This window comes from Nycticebus coucang, chromosome 15 (assembly GCF_027406575.1).
Source record: "Nycticebus coucang isolate mNycCou1 chromosome 15, mNycCou1.pri, whole genome shotgun sequence".
NCBI classification, from domain to species: domain Eukaryota; kingdom Metazoa; phylum Chordata; class Mammalia; order Primates; family Lorisidae; genus Nycticebus; species Nycticebus coucang.
The window spans coordinates 68,981,734-69,001,738 of NC_069794.1; the positions used below are offsets into that span (position 1 = coordinate 68,981,734).

Below are 20,005 nucleotides of genomic sequence, written 5' to 3' on the forward strand. Positions count from 1 at the left end.
ATTAAAGTGCAATTTACTTAACATAAAAATATTATGTGTACAATTCAGTGATATTTAATATAGCTGACCTTTAAACAACATGGTTTGAACTATGTGAGTCCACGTATGAGCTATACTTGGATTTTCTTCTGCTTCTGCCACCCCTGAGACGAGACCAGCCTCTCCTCTTCCTCCCCCTGCTCAGCCTACGCAATGTGAAAACTTTTATAATAATCCATTTCCACTGAATGAACAGCAAATATATTTTCTCTTCCTTATGCTTTTCTTGGTAACAGTTTCTTTTTTCCAGCTTACCTGATTTTAAGAATACAGCATATAAGACATAAAACACGTGTTAGCTATTAATGCTGCTGGTAAGGTTAAACTCCACGCAACCCTGATTTGCAGCATTTGCTGATTTTCATGGTGCAAATTCCCCCACTGTGGCTGATTTCAAGCTATCCATATTTTAGCAACCCGTTCACAAAAGCTCTAAAACTTTGACAATTAGCTTTCATAAGCTGGTGCCTGGAGCTACGCACACCACTGGTGGTTCTAAGGGGTGTGCTAGGCTGATGCAGGGGAAACCCAGCCCTTGATAAGGAGATCTGAGATGTCAGAAAAGCCCAGGAGAAAGACCTCCGGGAGGAGTACTGTGGTGGAATTAATGACCAGCTCAACAGGAGTCCGTCCCATCTTCAAACAAGCAAGAATGTGAGTTTCTGAAACTCAGAGGTGGATTTCGACCCAGCCAAGGTGACTTTCAGAGGTACTGACACCCGGTGAGGGCTTAATCTGAGCAGGTCAATCCATTATATTTGCTCTTACTGTCGAATGCACATCAGCACAAGACTGTAGGTACACACAGTAAGTGGAGGTGCCAGCATAGCTGGTATTTAGGGATGTGAAATCTCTTGATGTGTTTTCAAGTAAAGTTGTTCATGCCACTGAGTAGCCATTTTAGAGACAGAGTTTTACTCTGTCCCCCTCGGTAGAGTGCTGTGGCGTCACAGCTCACAGCAACCTCCAGCTCTTAGACGTAGATGATTCTCTTTCCTCAGCCTCCCGAGTAGCTGGGACTACAGGCACCTGCCATGACTCCTGGCTATTTTTTGTTGCAGTTTGGCTGGGGGCGAGTTTGAACCTGCCACCCTTGGTATATGGAGCCGGCACCCTACTCACTGAGCCACAGGCGCCACCCTGAGTCGCCATTTTAGAAAATGCTATACACATATTCCTGCATCTTTAGATCTTAGTTTAAGTGGATTTTCTTCTGTAGTATCCTTCAAATGCAAACTTGAACATGTTTTGATTTAAAATTCCCACATTTAACCCTCAACAAAATTAGGTAACCTTGAAATCAGAGTGGAATTACAGGGAATGTCTTCCAACACAGAATTCTGCCCCAGGCTATTAAAAACAGAACAAAATAATTTGTTACACATCATCACCACTGTATCTTGTTGCTGAGGATTAAATTATCTAGGTAATTATTAATCAGGTCTTTAACAGAATCTTAAAAAGTAATACATCATATAACAGAACCTGAGATACTTCCTTTATGCTTACCTGTGATTATTCTGCAAAACTTCTTTTTTAACCCTAAAAAATTCTTCAGTATTCTGTTCAACATGCTCAATTTTGCATCTTAAAGCCTGATACTTGGCAAGTGATGGTGGGTTGGATTTGGACAAGTTAGTTTCACAGACATTAACCATGTCTCTGATTAGCTATAGATGAAAATGATACACAGATGTTACAATCACCATATATCAAAATTAATATTAATACATTCTCAAAAAGATTGAAAGAATCAGTTTCTTCTCTAAAGCTTTTGATCAACGTTTGCTATTAGCTGTGTATTAAAGTTAATACAGTTGGGTGGCACCTGTGGTTCAGTCGGTAGGGAGCCGGCCCCATATACCGAGGGTGGTGGGTTCAAACCCGGCCCCGGCTGAACTGCAACCAAAAAATAGCTGGGTGTTGTGGCGGGCGCCTGTAGTCCCAGCTACTCGGGAGGCTGAGGCAAGAGAATCGTTTAAGCCCAGGAGTTGCTGTGAGCTGTGTGATGCCATGGCACTCTAACGAGGGCCATAAAGTGAGACTCAGATCTCTACAAAAAAAAAAGTTAATACAGTTGCCTCTTGGATATACAATACACAATCATGATACTAGTGTGCTTTAGTATAGCATGCTACTGTTAATAACATGTTTCCAGATACAGTATTCATTTCATCCTCACTACAACACTGAGGGAGGTCTTAATTATCCTTGTGGTGCAGAGGTGGGTGAAAAGTTAGATCGTTTGAGATCCTGCAGTGTGGGAAGGGATGGTGAATGAACGAGATCTCAGGATCATGAAAGCCCAAGTCCAATTCTGATTAAGAAATTCATTACATGTGCTTGGTACAGAGATCTTCTTTTAGTTGGAAAGATACAAAGATGAATAAAACATGAGTCCCTTCCCTGAGAGAGAAACCAAGCATCCCTTCATCTATTCCCAGGCCCTGAAGCTTGAAGGAGGGGACCGCAGCCTTAGGTAATGTGGATTATGCTTAGTCTGTGGGCTTATTGCGTTAGCCTCTCTGTGTGGAGGGGGCATAGACCATTCTGCTTCCATGAATCTTTTTTTATTTTTTATTGTAGAGACAGAGTCTCACTTTATCGCCCTCGGTAGAGTGCCACGGCATCACACAGCTCACAGCTCCAACTGCTAGGCTTAGGTAATTCTCCCGCCCCAGCCTCCCAAGCAGATGGGACCACAGGCACCCGCCACAACACCCGGCCACTTTTCCGTTGCAGTTTGGCCGGGGCTGGGTCTGAACTCGTCACCCTTGGAACATGGGGCTGGTGCCCCACCTACTGAGTCACAGGCACCGCCCTGCTTCCACGAATCTTTATGACCATAGCATGATGAGGGCCTTTGTAACCCTAACTCAAACCCATGAGCCATAAAATAAAAGACTGATGCATTTTCCTACATAAAAGCAGAACACCTCTGTAGGGTAGAAACAAAACAAGTCAACCACTACTACCACCCACAAAAATAATTTACCATAAGCAAAGTAAAAAGGCAAATGAGGGAAAATAGTTGCAACTCATATCTCAGACTAAGTCTCCTAATATAAGAAGAGCTTTTAGGGCGGCACCTGTGACTCAAAGAAGTGGGGAGCCGGCCCCGTATGCCAAAGGTGGCGGGTTCAAACCCAGCCCCGGCCAGAAACTGCAAAAAAAAAAAAAAAGAGCTTTTAAAACTCATGAAGGAAAATAGCAACACTCATAAGAAAAAGGGGCAAAGGACATGAATAGACAGTTCACAGAAGAAACAAATGGCCCTTTGTCATGGGGAAGGTGCTCAGCCTTATACTGAGGGGCCATTTCTCATCCCTAAGATTGGTAAAAGTCTGAGAATTCGTCAACATGCTCTTAGAGAGATGAAGGGAAATGGAAACTCTCCTTTGATAGCAGGAGGGCAAAACTGCACAATGCTTAGGAGGGAATGAGGCAATATCTATTATTTAAGCCAGCACTTCTAATTCTGGGACTCTTTCCCAGAGATACTCCCGTTCACGGATGGAATGACAAATATACGAGGTTATTCACCACAGCACTGTTTGTTGTGGCGAATCCAGCAATAATCCAAATGCCCAGCAGGAAGGTATATCCACACAATATGGCATATCCCCACAGTGGGATACGAGAATGAGGATGATCTCCATGTGTAGGATATACGTGGAGAAAAACAAGCTGCAGGACAGCAAAGATAGTCTAGTTACGTAAAAATGAGAAGAATTCATGCATAATTACATATATGTGTATATACATATACATACACATATAAAGAAACTGCAAAGATGAAAAGAAACAAATAAAAATGGTTCCATGTGGGTGGTGCCTGTGGCTCAAAGGGGTAGGGCACCAGCCCCATATGCCAGAGGTGACGGGTTCAAACCCAGCCCTGGCCAAAAACCACAAAAAAAAAAAAGAAAGTGAAAACTCTGACTTTTAGCCGGGCGTTGTGGCGGGTGCCTGTAGTCCCAGCTACTCGGGAGGCTGAGGCAGGAGAATCGCCTAAGCCCAGGAGTTGGAGGTTGCATGAGCTGTGTGATGCCACGGCACTCTACCGAGGGCCATAAAGTGAGACTCTGTCTCTACAAAAAAAAAAAAAAAAAATGGTTCCATGTTGGAGTGGAGGATGGGAGTGGAATGGAGGGGACAGGGTAGAACAGAGATTTCTCTGAGTACATTTTTAAAATATAATTTCGGTTTTTGAATCAGGTATTGTATTATTTATTCAAAATATAAATTTTATTAAAATGTATTTGGGTGGGCATGACATGTTTCTTCTTAGAAAAACTGATGACTAAAATTCCTTATGTTTACTGTTAGGGAAATAATAAAATTTTAAATTTGGAAAGGTCTCTCATCTTCTCATTTATAGGTCCTTCCCTTATTTTGGATTCCTGGCCTCTCTGGGAATCTGTCCAGAGCTATCATTTCTCCCAAATGCACAACATTTCATATACATGAACTCCTCTAAAGTCTAGGTTATGTTTTTTGGGTTTTATTTTTTGAGACAGAATTTCACTCTGTCATCCTGGGTAGAGTGCCGTGGTGTTATCGTAGCTCATAGCAACCCCAAACTCTTGAGATCAAGTTATCCTCTTGCTTCAGCCTTCTGAGTAGCTAGGACTACAAGCACCCACCATGACCTCTGGCTAGTTTGTTCTATTTTTAGTAGAGACAGGGTCTCGCTCTTCCTCAGGCTGGTCTCCAACTTCTAAGCTCAAGGGAGTTAAGCTTGGCCTCCCAGAGTGCTAGGATTATAGACATTAGTCACTGTTCTGAGCCTATCAGGGGTCCTCAAACTTTTTAAACAGGGGGCCAGTTCACTGTCCCTCAGACCGTTGGAGGGCCAGACTATAGTTTAAAAAAAAAAAACAAAAAACTATGAACAAATTCCTATGCATACTGCACATATCTTATTTTGAAGTAAAAAAACAAAACGGGAACAAATACAATCACACTGCCTCATGTGGCCCGCGGGCCGCAGTTTGAGGACCCCTGGTCTAGGTTGTAGATCTCTGATCTTGTCTCAGACCCTCCAAGAGCAGATGGGATGATTCAGACCCAGAGAGTGAGGGACTTCAGCCTCATCCAAGGCAAGGTTTCTATCTCCTTTTCTCTTTGCTAACTGAGCCCCACTCCTTCCCCTGCAGCAAGCCGGGAGCTGGACTGTTTCTGAGCAGCCACAGTAACTCCTCATCAGTGACTGGCTTAAGATTGTGCACATAACTTAATTTTCACCAAAGAAATATGAGTCTGCTGGGGTCTTTCTATGTGACACACAAAGAAATACTCCAACAGGATGTTATGAACTACTGCCGCCTTAAGTTGATCATGGGGGCTGTGCTGAGAGCAGAGCACCAATTTACAGGAAGTACAGAGAGATGGAAAGAGGCTGGGACCCTGACCATAATTCTGGTTAACTAAGTCACAGGGTGCCCTGGGACAGCAATCAGCCCATAGCTGGCCTTCTTACAGTGTAGGGTCACAAATGTCCTCATTATTTAACTCAGTTGCAGTTTTCTATTTCTTTTGCAGAAAGAATCCCAACTAAACTCAGGGTCTGGAAAATTATTTTACAATGTAGCAATTCAAAACATAGTTCTGCATTTGTAGCACTATGCCAACACAGTCACATATGGGAATATGATTTAAATAACTTATGTATGGATCCAGAGCATTATGAAATGGTAAAATAATTTATGTTTGAGCACAAATCTGGAGACTTTTGTAATTTAGTATTATATTATTCATCAGATTTTTAAAGACCCCACCCCAGGCATATTTTAAATTGAATTCTAATACTTTTTGTTTGTTTACTTTTGAGACAGAGTCTTACTTTGTGGCCCTCACTAAAGTGCCATGGCACCAAAGCTCACAGCAACCTCAAACTCTTAGGCTCAAGTGATTCTCTTATCTCAGCTTCCCAAGTAGCACTACAAGGCCTGCCTATTTTTTTTAAAGACCGGGTCCTGCTCTTGCTCAGGGTGGTTTCAAACTCCTGAGTTCAAGCAATCCACCTGCCTCGGCCTCCCAGAGTTCTAGGATTATAGGTGTGAGCCACTACACCTGGCCTTGAGTTCTGTATTTCAGAAGTTTACCTGGCACAGGTCCTCTTTCTTAGTCAACAGTTCCAGGTTAACGTCTTCAAGTGTTGAACCTTTGTGAGGTATCAATCTGTAGAACTCAGCCATTGTCTTCTTCAACTGCTCTGCTGTCTCTCCATTTTTCAGTGCTGCCTTTACTAGAAGGAGAATTCCCTCTGCCTTGCTCACCTTTAAACACAAGATCATATGTGCTTATTAAAGTAAAATCTTAATAATCATAGAAGTAAAGGAGAGTATACAAAAAAATATCTAAAATAATCGCTGGACATGTTGCAACTGTTTTCTACTTCACAGTTACCACAAAGCAAATGCAGATCTCAGCTGTAATAATTTTTATGGATTCTTCCAAAACTGGTCTTGGTTTAACTAGAGGCAAGAATCAGAGTCTTATATTTCTATATACATGTGGACATGTATACATACATATACATGTACACAGAAAGAGGAACACTCACACAACTCTGGGAGACTTGCTTTTTACAAAGAGAAATATAGAAAGATGTCAGAATCAAACCAGGAGCAAAAAGCTCCTGAATGTGTTTCTGATTACACCAGCACTTCATGGACTATCCCAAGAAACCTTTTGCTCTCTGAGATAAGTTAGTTTAATTCCATGGAGGAAAATTGTCTATACTATTTTCCTATGACAATACAGTTGCACAAGTTGCACCATTGGGGATATATTCTTCTTTTTTTTTTTTTTTTCCTAGACACAGAGTCTTATTTATTTTTTTTGCAGGTTTTTTTTTTGGCCAGGGCTGGGTTTGAACCCACCACCTCCAGCCTATGGGGCTGGCACCCTACTCCTTTGAGCCACAGGTGCTGCCCAAGACAGAGTCTTATTTTATCGCCCTTCGTAGAGTGTAGTAGCGTCACACAGCTCACAGCAACCTCCAATTCCTGGGCTTAGGCGATTCTCTTGCCTCAGCCTCCTGGGTAGCTGGGACTACAGGCGCCTGCCATAACACCCAGCTATTTTTTTTTATTGCAGTTTGACTGGGGCCGGGTTTGAACTCGCCACCCTCAGTATATGGGGCCGGTGCCCCACCCACTGAGCCACAGGCGCCACCTGGGGATACCTTCTTTTATTTGCTCTTTCAACTGCAATTATACATAATTAAGAAGAGAAGAGCATTTTCTGGTGGGCTAGAAGCATGCCTGCTTTTCCTAACATAGTAAGACAGTAGAAGACTGTGAAGTCACTATGAATTGGCTTAGGGTCTGGGCCTCTAACTGAAGACTAAGATTGCCCCTCTCCCTCAGGCTTCCTACAAACCTTCTGCCCTAGAGGGTCAGGCTTCTTAATTAGCCAGCACCAGAAGCCTACCTTTGATTAGCTCCTCAGGGCTAACATTTTATCTTATTTTATTTTTATTTATTTATTTTTGAGACAGAGTCTGCCTCTGTTGCCCAGGCTAGGCTGCTATGGCATCATAGTTCAACAGAACCTCAAACTGCTGTGTTCAAGTGATTCTCCTGCTGCAGCCTCTCAAGTAGCTGGGTATCAGGCACCATACCAGGATAGTTTTTCTATTTTTAGTAGAAATGGGGTCTCACTCTTACTCAGGCTGGTCTCCAAGTCCTGAGCCCAAGTGATCCACCCATATTGGCTTCCCAGAGTGTTGGGATTACAGGCATGAGCCAGGGCTGACATTTTATAGATGAGATGTCTAGTTTTCTCAGAAATATATGTTCTCTTTAGTGTACTTAGTGTTCCCTTTCTTCAGGGTACAAGGAAAGAACGGTCAGGAATGAATCCCAGAGCAATCGGATCACCACACAAATGTAAATATTATTTAAGCTAATACACCAGGAAGCAGATTGTTATGTTCCATTCCAACAACACGTTTGACTCACATCGTTGAGGCTGATGCTGTTCACTGGTTTGAGGAGTATGTGGTCCAGGTGGCCGAGGGCTTCAGCCCAGATCAGCTCCACCAAATCGCTGACCTCGCAGCTCACAGAACTTGAATCTATGACCTCCTCTAAAAGCAGCTGCAACAACAAAATAACAAAGAAATGCCACACAAATTCATCAGAGGTGTGAGAAGAAACAATTAACGATAGCCAGGTAACTGAATTCTCTGTGCTGGGCTCTCCATGCCCACTACCAGCCCCACTGCACACTCTTCTAACTCCCTCCCACCTTTCTTCCCATTTGATCCCTCCTCTTGCCCTTTTCTTTCACTGTTTTAAACACACATGCAGTCAGATTTAAGTACTCCTGGCCTAGATGGTAATGAAATCTTTTGTTTTTTTTTCAGGGTAACAAAGAGATATTTTATTTAGGAAGAATAAAGAGAAAGTTTAGAGTACTTCCAAAGAGAGTGGGTGCCCCTCATGAAGGAGGCATGTAATGAAATCTTTCAAAACCCAAAAAAGGTCTGTCGACTATTGAAATAATCTGTGGGTTGCCCTGGAACCCATTCCTGACTTAGCTCCCACGGCTTTCTGCAGTTCACCTTTCCTCTTAACTCCTCTGCTTTCCCTGCCAGTTTTCATTTGTAATAGCAAAAATATTTCCATTAAAAATATTCAATCAGAAACACAAAATAACCCGGGAGGTGGAGGTAGGTGGATTGCATGATCTCAGGAGTTCGAGACTAGCCTGAGCAAAAGCAAGACCCCCATCTCTACTAAAAATAGAAAAAGTACCAGGTGTTGTGGTGGGCACCTGTAGTCTCGGCTACTGAGGACTCTGAGGCAGGAGGATCTCTTGAGCCCAGGAGTTTGAGGTTGCTGTGAGCTAGGCTGATGCCATTGTACTCTACTCAGAGCAACAGAGTAAGACTCTGTCTCGAGAAAAAATAAATAAATAAATAATATAAAAATAAAAAACACACAACATTTATAAAATCAATCTTACTGCTTGCAATTTTTCAGATGCTAATTGGGTTGCTTCAGGTGTAAAATGTTCTCTTAGTAGAAATCCTTGTTTCTTCAGCTCTTTGATATAATTTTCGTAGTATTCACTTGCATCCTCTGAATTTTTCTTTACAGTGAACTGTCTTCTAGTCTGTGAATTATAGTATACAGCAAAAGAATAGGTGATTATTTACATATCTGTCTTTATTGAATACCTACTATGTACTGGACATAAGTAAAGCATTAATTAGGTCCCTGCCATGAAGGAGTTTAAAACTAGTTTTTTCAAACATTACTTAAATTTTCAGTTCTCTACAAAATAGTCTAAAACCTAGAGGTATGAGGGGGAAAGCTTGAGAAGGTACAACAGATGGAAAAAACCTATTTGATTCATCCAGAGTCACACAAAAGTTCATTCAGAGGGTATCCAGGCGTTCTCAAACTTTTTACAGGGGGCCAATTCACTGTCTCTCAGACCGTTGGAGGGCTGGACTATAGTTTAAAAATAAAAACTATGAACAAATTCCTATGCACACTGCACGTATCTTATTTTTAAGTAAAAAAACAAAACAGGAACAAATACAATCACACTGCTTCATGTGGCCAGCAGGCCGCAGTTAGAGGACACCTGTAGACTCTCACTTTACAGCCATTTAAGTAGCTTTAAAATCTGGCTTTTTGGCTTTTTTGGAAATGAGAAAAAACAAATCAGAGAAGAAAAGAAAAAATACCTTAGAAAGGAGGTATGGTTAGAGACAGACATACACTCAAAGCAAATCAATAGCTTCCAGCCGGGAGAAAGGCAGGAAAGCCATTAGGTTGTGCAACAATGTTGTTGAAGGCCCAGAGCAAGGAGCCTTTGGAGAGGCACAAATTCCTTCCTCATACCAAACTGCCTATGGATGTGGCATTTTCTGCTCTTGGAAATCTCTGCTCCTGTTATCTTAACATTAACCCTAGATAATATGGGAGAATGTTGTGCTTTGGGGGTGTGTGGTGCACTGGGGAAGTTTCACTACTCGGGACATGGACCAGCTGCCTCCCAGGTGTGGCTGAAGGACACCTCTGAAATTTGGAATAAAGAAGTGTATGTTGAGTCACTTATTTAAAAGGGTAGAGTTTAACATAATTTTGAAAGGTGTCCCTCGAAATGATCTAGTTAAGGAGAAAGGCAAGCTGGAAAATCATCTTCTTCAGAATACCTCTTTTCTGGATGGTTGAGTGAGGATAACTTCTATAAAAGTGGACAGGCTTCTCTTCTCCACAAACCAGGCTCACCCAAGAAAAGTTCTCAGGCTCAGGCTTTCTAAGGGAGGAAGGCTCCATGAAGAAATAGATGGCCTACGCAGCATCACAGTTTTCTTTTTCAATGAAGAAAAAAATTATGACATCTCCTATTATGATTTTCAACATGATTTTTGCTTTTTCTGTATCCAAACAACTAAATCCTCCACAAAATACAGTATTGGTAGTCCCTGGGTTACGAACACCATAGGTTCTGTAGATTTGTTCTTAAGTTGAATCAGGATATAACTTGGAATAGGTACATTTACCTATTACCTATAATAGCTTCTAGTGGTTAAGTGCCAAGTCGTATGTCAGTCAGATGTTTGTAACTTGGGGACTGCTGTATACATTTTCTGGGTACAAGGTTAACAAACTTCAACACTTCTTCAACACTTCAACCTTGGATTGATATTCTAGCTTTGTTCTAGCTTTGTGAGCTGCCATGTCAGCGTAATTGCTTAGGTAATAGTGTCTTCTCATTAATAAACTGCATTAGGACTGAGAGTTCAATGGTGGGAAACCTGAGCTCTGGGCTTCTTTGAGAGCCATGACACATAATTGGGTACATCCTGTAAGGGCATCTGGAACCTAGGCCAATGTTACAAGAAATGTGAATTCCTATGGGTGTAGGAATTTCAAGCCTGGTGGATCTCTTAACCACCTGATGTGAGTCTCCTTCCCTTACACCTAAGCTGATGTCCCATGTGGGGGCAAAGTGACATGCTTCTGGAGCCCATGTGGACAGTAACTGTGTTTCCTGGCCATGGCACATCTGTAAGTCTGCCTATCTAGTTGAGATGGCACCCTCATAGGTGTTACAGCATTTTATTTGAACTTCAGGCATTAATTCTGAATCCATTTCTATTTGTTGATCATTTTAGGTTGTAAATGTGCTCTTGATTGGACACTGACCTATGGCAAAGGTTATGGCCTCTGCAAAGCTTCCTTTGCCATTCCTTCTCTCACTCTCCCCTCCCCCAGGCTCTGTGACCATAATCCCTGGATGCTACATACACATTTCAGGATTGGAACTGTCACACTGACTAGCAATGATGAATGTGTTGCTTCTTTACAGAAGGTGACTTCTCAGGATGTTAAGCATCTTTTTATCTTTGGGTCCTAGCCCTGGTAAGTTGCTTGCTACATGGCAGTCACTTAATGAAGTGTGTTAACAGATGGCTTTTAGAGTTGTACATGTTAGGAAAACATCCTGTAACTGATGTGGAACAGGAGAGCAGGAATCCTCTATGCCCTGAACTCAGGGAATATTCTCCTCTGGCAGGACCCTGTGTGCTCTATTCAGGAGACAAGGTCCTTGTCTCCCATACTTTGAAAGAAGATACATTTCCACTTTGCTGGGTGTTATGGGATGAACTGTGCCCCACAAAATGCATATGTTCAAGTCCTGACCCCTGAAAATGGGACTATATTTGGAGACTGAGCATTTAAAGAGGTAATTAATTAAGTTAAATGAGGTCATAAGGGTGGGCTCTGATCCAAGATGACTGGTGCACTTACAAGAGGAGATCAGGATAGAGATACCTATGCAGCAAGAATGTCTGCAAGCCAAGGAGAGAGGCCTCAAAGAAATCAACCCTGCCACACCTTGATCTTGGACTTTCAGCCTTTAGTACTGTGAGAAGTAAATGTCTGCTGTTTAAGTCCCCAGGTTATGACAATTGATAAGGCAGCTCAAGCTAAGATACCAAGTAAGAAGAAAACATTTAGCAGGCTGCCTGGCTCACTGACCAATTTTAAGAAAACTAGTCATGGGGCGGCGCCTGTGGCTCAGACAGTAAGGCGCCGGCCCCATATACCGAGGGTGGCGGGTTCAAACCCGGCCCCGGCCAAACTGCAACCAAAAAATAGCCGGGCGTTGTGGTGGGCGCCTGTAGTCCCAGCTACTCGGGAGGCTGAGGCAAGAGAATCGCTTAAGCCCAGGAGTTGGAGGTTGCTGTGAGCTGTGTGAGGCCATGGCACTCTACCGAGGGCCATAAAGTGAGACTCTGTCTCTACAAAAAAAAAAAAAGAAAACTAGTCATGAACAGGGTAGATAAACACAGGAGTCAATATAATCAGCATTACCTGTATGCCATCGGCTAGGAGAAAGTGTGAGGATATCAGAAAAGGACAGTCCCCTGGGTCCTGGAAGCACTGCAGCTCCACCACCACAGTTTCTTGTGCTCCGTTCTCCCCCACCTGGAAAATAGGATGTGCTTTTAGAAGCTGCACAGGGAAATAACAAACCATGCATGCCATTTGGATGAGTTGATTATAATTATAAAGTAATACGTGTTCTCAACACATTAAAGTAATAATATAGAAAATATAGAAAAGTATCAAGAAGAAAATTTAAATCATGGCTGGACACAATGTCTCATGCCTATAATCCTAGCACTCTGAGAGGCCAAAGTGGGTGGAATGCTTGAGCTTTGGAGTTTGAGACCAGCCTGAGCAAGAGCAAGATCCTGTCTCTACAAAAAATAGAAAAATTAGCTGAGGGTGATACCTGTAGTCCCAGCTACTCAGGAGGCTGAGGCAGAAGGTTGTTCAAGCCCAAGAGTTTGAAGTTGCTGTGAGCTATGACACCACAGCACTCTACCTCTACCTAAGGTGACAGAGTGAGACTTAAAAAAAGAAAAAACCACCTGCAATTCTACTACAGATACATAATCACTGTTAATATTTTGGTATTTTTTCCTATAATATATCTGCTTATGTTTGTACTGTATAGCACTAGTGTTGAATTTCATTTGTGTGACTCCATTAAAAAAAGTTTTTTGTTTTTCTTTCTAATACAAAAGGATGGGAAATTCAACATGGTGTAAATACAAATACTTGTTAAATTTACCCTTTCCAAATACAAAAAAACCATTAATATCAGGGAGGAGAACTTTTGTTTCTTTCTTGTGTGTGTGTGTGTGACAGAGTCTTGCTCTGTTGCCTGGGTAGAGTATATTGGTGTCATCATAGCTCACAGAAACCTCCAACACTTGGGCTCAAATGATCCTTCTGCTTTAGCCACCCAAGCAGGTGGGACTACAGGCATACAGTACCATACCTGGCTAATTTTTGTATTTTTAATTGAGACAAGGTCTCACTCTTGTTCAGGCTGGCCTTGAATTCCTGACTTTAAGAAATCCTCAGCCTCCCAGAGTGTTGAAATTACAGGCATGAGCCATTGTACCCTGCAAAGGACTTTTATTTTTAATGCCATGTTAATATGTTATACTGCCTAAAATTTTTTTGTGTGTGTGTGTGGAGACAGAGTCTCACTGTACAGCCCTCGAATAGAGTGCCGTGGCGTCACACGGCTCACAGCAACCTCTAACTCTTGGGCTTACGCGATTCTCCTGCCTCAGCCTCCCCAGCAGCTGGGACTACAGGCGCTCGCCACAACACCTGGCTATTTTTTTATTGCAGTTTGGCCGGGGCTGGGCTTGAACCTGCCACCCTCGGCATATGGGGCCAGCGCCCTACTCACTGAGCCACAGGCGCCGCCCCTGCCTAAAATTTTTAAACAAGCATGCATCACTTGTAAAATAAAAAATTAAACATTAAATTTTAAACACTAAACTCTTCCTGACTATTAAAAATCAACTCATACCTTAAGGTATATATGACATTCAGGATTTTTTCAAAACAATAAAAAAATGAACAGGAGAAACACTTGGAATACATTCAAACACTTGTGGGTTTTTTGCTAGATCTGTGGTTCTCAACCTTCCTAATGCCACAGCCCTTTAATACAGTCCCTGTGGGTCGTGACCCACAGGTTGAGAACCGCTGTGCTAGATAGAAATCAGACTTACTTTTTCCAAGGAGTTGTATTTTGCAACTTCAAACTCTTGAGGAAAATGAGGAATTTCAACATCTTCTTTATAAAACCTGCAATTTGTACAGTGTATAATAAAATTTTAACATTAAAATGGATTTTAGGCTAAACCGAATTTTCAAAAAATTACCTTATGGATCTCCTAATTCCTTACAAAATACACGACAAGTCCTCAATGCCCCATCAAATGTTCTAAAAATGGTTAAAGGACTGTGTGAAGTGAGGTAAATTCTTCCTCTGCTTAATCCCCCAGATCTGATGGCTACAGCTTCTGTGAGAGAAGGCAGGATGCACATGGCAGAGACAGCCTCACACCCTCGGTACAAGTTGGATCTGATCCTTAAAAGCTATATCATGCCTCTCTGAACCACAGTCAACTCTTCTTTATTTTATTTAATTAATTAATTTATTTTTTGAGACAGTTCCATTTTGTTGCCCTCGTGCCATGGCCTCATAGTTCATAGCAACCTCAAACTCTTGGGCTCAAGTGATTCTCTTGCCTCAGCCTCCCAAGTAGCTAGGACTACAGGCACTGGCCACAACGCCCAGCTGCTTTTATTTTTATTTATTTATTTATTTATTTTTGAGACAGAGTCTCACTTTGTCACCCCCGGTAGAGTGCCATGGCGTCACAGCTCACAGCAACCTCAAACCCTTGGGCTGAAGCTATTCTCTTGCCTCAGCCTCCCAAGTAGCTGGGACTACAGGTGTAGCCCGCCACAACCCCCAGCTATTTTGTTGTTGTTGTTGTAGTGATCATGGCTGTTTAGCAGGCCTGGGCCAGTTTCGAACCCGCCATCCCTGGTATATGTGGCCAGAGTCCTAACCACTCAGCTACAGGTGCTGAGATTGCCCGACTATTTTTAGAGACGAGGTCTCACTCTTGCTCAGGCTGGTCTCGAACCTGTGAGCTCAGGCACTCTACCCACCTCAGCTTCCAGAGTACTAGGATTAACAGGTGTGAGCCACCATGCCTGGCCCTAATTCATACTTTTTATTTTGGATTTTGTTTTCTTTAAACATAACTATTAACAATACAGTAAGATCAAATGTGATGCCCAACTAACACTGCAGTTTTGAGAAAACTTTAAGAACCCATATAGTACTTTAGATTTACTTACATACTCCATTTGAGGAAGATAGTTATTTCCATTTTTGAAAATATCAAGTGGAGAGTAACAAACTTTTTTTTTTTTTTTTTTAAAGAGACACAGTCTCTCTCTGTCACCCAGGCTGAAGTGAAGTAGCATGATAGCAGCTCACTGGAGCCTCAAACTCCTGGGGTCAGTGATCCTCCACCTTAGGTTCCCGAAGTGCTGAGGTCGCAGGCAAGAGCCACCACACCTGGCCCAAACTGTCTTTACGCTAGAGACTGCTCAGTAACATAACAGAGTGAGCAGATTGCCCAAATCTTATTGCCACTGGTTTTTCTTTCCTAAAATCAATTAATCTAATAATTACATCCAAATTCATATAGTATGGAGAAGATAAAAATTACTACTATTCTAATTGAAGTAAAAAATATTAAATAAAAATTTACTGAAGAGTTAAAATAAAATACCGCAAAAGTCTACAACTAGTATTTTAGTCCTGTGCTTGAAGTTTACAAAATGTTTTACAAATTCTGTAGAGGCCAAAGGAGTAGAAGTAAATTACTCAGTGAATTCCACAATGTTTTCCTTTTCTGAGGCATGGTCCAGGGATAGATCATCTGTTTTCTCTTCTAGGATTAAAGCAAACATAACATTTGTTTACTGCTCAAAGGTTTATCATAATGTGTTAACTACTGCAACTGTTCAGATTCATGAATATGGACCATATTTGCTATACTAGTCTGGTTTTTCAGCTGTCTTTAACCATAGTGATGAACAACTTAAGGACATTGCCAGAAAAAGAAGAAGGTGTCTAAGGTAGCAAGAACATATTCTAGTTCCATTTTAATAGGCATAAGAAGATAATTCTAATTGGTATTAAGTGAAACTGATTGACAGCCACACATTTTCAAGTGGTATTTTTTTCTCTGAAGAGCATGGTAAGCATAGTTATAAAATGTATTACTACTTTCTTAAAAAGCTATGTGAGTTATGATGCCACAGTACTCTATGAATAGTTATAACTCACATAGATTTTATAACTATGCGTAGAGTATTGTGGCATCATAGGGATCCTCTTGTCTCAGCCTCCATAGTAGCTCGGACTACAGGTGCCTGATACAACACCCGGTTAATTTTTGTACGTTTAGTAGAGACAGGGGTCTCACTTTTGCTCAGGCTGGCCTCAAACTCCTGAGCTCAAGCAGTTCACCTGCTCTGACCTCCCAGAGGGCTAGGATTACAGGCATGAGCTGCCAAGACAGCCTAAAATGTATTTTTTTTTTTTTGTAGAGACAGAGTCTCACTGTACTGCCCTTGGATAGAGTGCCGTGGCGTCACACGGCTCACAGCAACCTCCAACTCTTGGGCTTACGCGATTCTCTTGCCTCAGCCTCCCGAGCAGCTGGGACTACAGGCGCCCGCCACAACGCCCGGCTATTTTTTTGTTGCAGTTTGGCCGGGGCTGGGTTTGAACCCACCACCCTCGGCATATGGGGCCGGCGCCCTACTCACTGAGCCACAGGCGCTTATGTACAGTGCCACAGGATTAGAATGAGTTCTTAAGAGTCTTCATGTCACAAATGAAAGAGTTGGGGATGTTCTGGTTTAAAGGAGGGAAATTCAAGGAGTCTATGTGAGTTTTTGCTTCATATTTTTCTTTTTCTTTTTTTGAGACAGAGTCTCACTATGTCATGCTGGGTAGAGTGCTGTAGTGTCACAGCTCACGGCAACCTCTAACTCTTGGGCTTAAGCGATTCTCTTGCCTCAGCCTCCTGAGTAGCTGGGACTACAGGCGCCCGTCACAACGCCCAGCTATTTTTTGGCTGTAGTTGTCATTGTTGTTTGGCAGGCCTGGGCTGGATTCAAACCCACCAGCTATGGTGTATGTGGCTGACACTCAGTCTCTCTTTTTTTTGAGACAGAGTCTCACTCTGTCGCCCTAGGTAGAATGCTGTGGCATCATCACAGCTCACAGCAACCTCAAACTCTTGGGCTTAAGTGATCCTCCTGCCTCAGCCTCTTGACTACTGGGACTACAGGCGCCTGTCACACCATCTGTCTAGTTTTTTCTACTTTTAATAAAGATGGGGGTTTCCATTTTGCTCAGGCTGGTCTTGAACTCCTGAACTCAAGCTATCTACCCACTTCAGCCTCCCAGAGGCATGAGCCATTGTGCCCAGCCAGGAATAACTCTTACAGTGCAAACATTTCTTTCTCATTTTAATTATACTACCAAGATTACAAAGATTATCAGTATATTCGCAGTAATTCTGAGACTGAATAAACTATTCTGGATGTTGAACAATATGTTTTCAGTGTGAAAGAGCCTACCATTTAGCCTATTTCTGTTTCAACTATCATTTTCTGAGACAGGAAACAAGTCTGATGACTGCTGCATTTCTGCCTGACTGCTTGTCTGAAGAAGCTTCACTCTTCCATGTTACTATGATTTCTAACATATGCCATATGCTTACTCTTAGTTAATATTTATCAAAATGGCTTAGGGTTTAAGACAGGGTCTCACTCTGTTGCCTGGGCTAGAGTGCAGTGGTATCATCACAACTCACTGTAACCTCAAACTCTTGGTCTCAAGTGATCCTCCTGCCTCAGCCTCCCAAGTAGCTGGGACAACAGGTTCTGGCCACCACGCCTGGCTAATTTTTTCTATTTTTAGTAGAGATGGGGGTCTAGCTATGTTACTTAGTCTGGTCTTGAACTCCCTTCCTCAAGTGATCCTCACAACCTTGGCCTCCTAAAGTGCTAGGATTATAGCCATGAGTCACTTTGTCTTACCCAGAACTGCTTGGGATTTGATGTGACTCATGAAGAGTGTGTTTCTCTATGTCCAAAGGCTTTCTTCCTGGCCAGATTCCAAAATAAAAATCTGAGTTTATAAAGGGGTTTCCTTTCAGAGATCTTCTTTAGCAAAATACTGGTCATAACATATCCAGTCATTAAGTGGTGGTAATAATATTTTCTTAGAAGGATTCCTCCTACAACCCCTGGTTAAAATTATAGTCAAGTTTCTGAGATTATTAATGGTTTTGTGGTACTTTTGAATCTGACCCCACTAAACTGAATATTAAGAAATTTTTTCTACAGAGGGTGGTGGGTTCAAACCTAGCCCCGACCAAACTGCAACAAAAAAAATAGCCAGGCGTTGTGGCAGGTGCCTGTAGTCCCAGCTACTTGGGAGGCTGAGGCAAGAGAATTGCCTAAACCCAAGAGTTGGAGGTTGCTGTGAGCTGTGATGCCACAGCACTCTACCAAGGGTGATAAAGTAAGACTCTGCATCTAAAAAAAAAAAAAAAAGGAAGGGCGGCGCCTGTGGCTCAGGAGTAGGGCGCCAGCCCCATATTCCGAGGGTGGCGGGTTCGGACCCAGCCCCGGCCAAACTGTAACAGAAAAAAAATAGCCGGGCGTTGTGGCGGGCGCCTGTAGTCCCAGCTGCTCGGGAGGCTGAGGCAAGAGAATCGCGAAAGCCCAAGAGTTAGAGGTTGCTGTGAGCCGTGTGACGCCACGGCACTCTACCCGAGGGCGGTACAGTGAGACTCTGTCTCTACAAAAAAAAAAAAGAAATCTTTTCCATTGCTAAAGTATTCTTTTGCCCTTTACTATTTCACTGTCCGTTTTTTTTTTTTTTTTTTTTGTAGAGACGGAGTTTCACTTTATTGCCCTCGGTAGAGTGCCATGACATCACACAGCTCACAGCAACCTCCAACTGCTGGGCTTAAGCGATTCTCTTGCCTCAGCCTCCCAAGTAGCTGGGACTACAGGCGCCCGCCACAACGCCCGGCTATTTTTTTTTTGGTTGCAGTTCAGCCGGGGCCGGGTTTAAACCCGTCACCCTCAGTATATGGGGCCAGAACCTGACCGACTGAGCCACAGGCGCCGCCATCTTTTTTTTTTTTTTTGTACAGACAGAGTCTCACTTTATCGCCCTCGGTAGAGTGCCGAGGCGTCATAGCTCACAGCAACCTCCAACTCCTGGGCTTAGGTGATTCTCTTGCCTTAGCCTCCCAAGTAGCTGGGACTACAGGCGCCCGCCATAACGTCAGCTATATTTTTGCTGCAGCTTGGCCAGGCCAGGTTTGAACCCACCACCCTTGGTATATGGGGCCAGCACCCTACCCGCTGAGCCACAGGCGCCGCCCCTTACTGTCCATTTTCCAGGTAATGAGAGGTCTAATTGTTTTTGTAGTATTTCTAGATAATTTTGTGTCTCTAATATCTGACAAACCCAAATGTTTATGATAGCACCTACAGCACATTAAATACTTGCTGTGAATACTTACCAGAACCGCTTGCCTTTTGATCAAGATATGATGTGACATCCAGTGTATTAGGATCATAACTCTTTATATCTAAGAGTCTCCTTTCTTTGACGGATTCCCATATAAAATCTGGATTTACTATATGAATGTGGTTCTTTTGGAGGGAGTTCAGTTGATACTGACTCAGAATATCAGTATTGTCTAAGATTATATGTGTGCACTAAGAAAAACAGAGAAGAAAAAAGATAAATAATTTATATCTGTAATTTTCACCCTTAAAAAAGTCTCATTTTAAGGATGTTGAGAATAATTTTTCTCAGATTTCTAAGACATTTATAAATAACACAATTTCTAGTTATATAACAATTTTAAAAATCAACAGTTTTTAAAGAATATAGATATGGCTGCACCATAATTGGTTAACCAACCCCAGTGGTTATTTCTAGAATTTCACTATCGTAAACAATTCTGTGAGGAACGTCTTAACGTGTACATCTT

At 42.4% G+C, this 20,005-nt stretch overlaps 1 protein-coding gene across 2 annotated transcripts in view; it reads right to left on the reverse strand.

The window, feature by feature from the left end:
* The window catches only part of PARP4 (poly(ADP-ribose) polymerase family member 4), a 103,202-nt gene that overhangs the window by 74,342 nt on the left and 8,855 nt on the right, over nucleotides 1-20,005 (reverse strand). For both annotated transcript variants that reach the window (XM_053564069.1, XM_053564068.1), the window contains exons 3-10: nucleotides 19,529-19,727; nucleotides 15,796-15,862; nucleotides 14,117-14,192; nucleotides 12,390-12,503; nucleotides 9,019-9,168; nucleotides 8,010-8,147; nucleotides 6,147-6,320; nucleotides 1,549-1,709 (exon numbers count right to left, since the gene is read on the reverse strand). In XM_053564069.1, coding sequence (XP_053420044.1) covers nucleotides 1,549-1,709; nucleotides 6,147-6,320; nucleotides 8,010-8,147; nucleotides 9,019-9,168; nucleotides 12,390-12,503; nucleotides 14,117-14,192; nucleotides 15,796-15,862; nucleotides 19,529-19,727 — 1,079 coding nt within the window. The remainder of the gene's footprint in view (nucleotides 1-1,548; nucleotides 1,710-6,146; nucleotides 6,321-8,009; nucleotides 8,148-9,018; nucleotides 9,169-12,389; nucleotides 12,504-14,116; nucleotides 14,193-15,795; nucleotides 15,863-19,528; nucleotides 19,728-20,005) is intronic.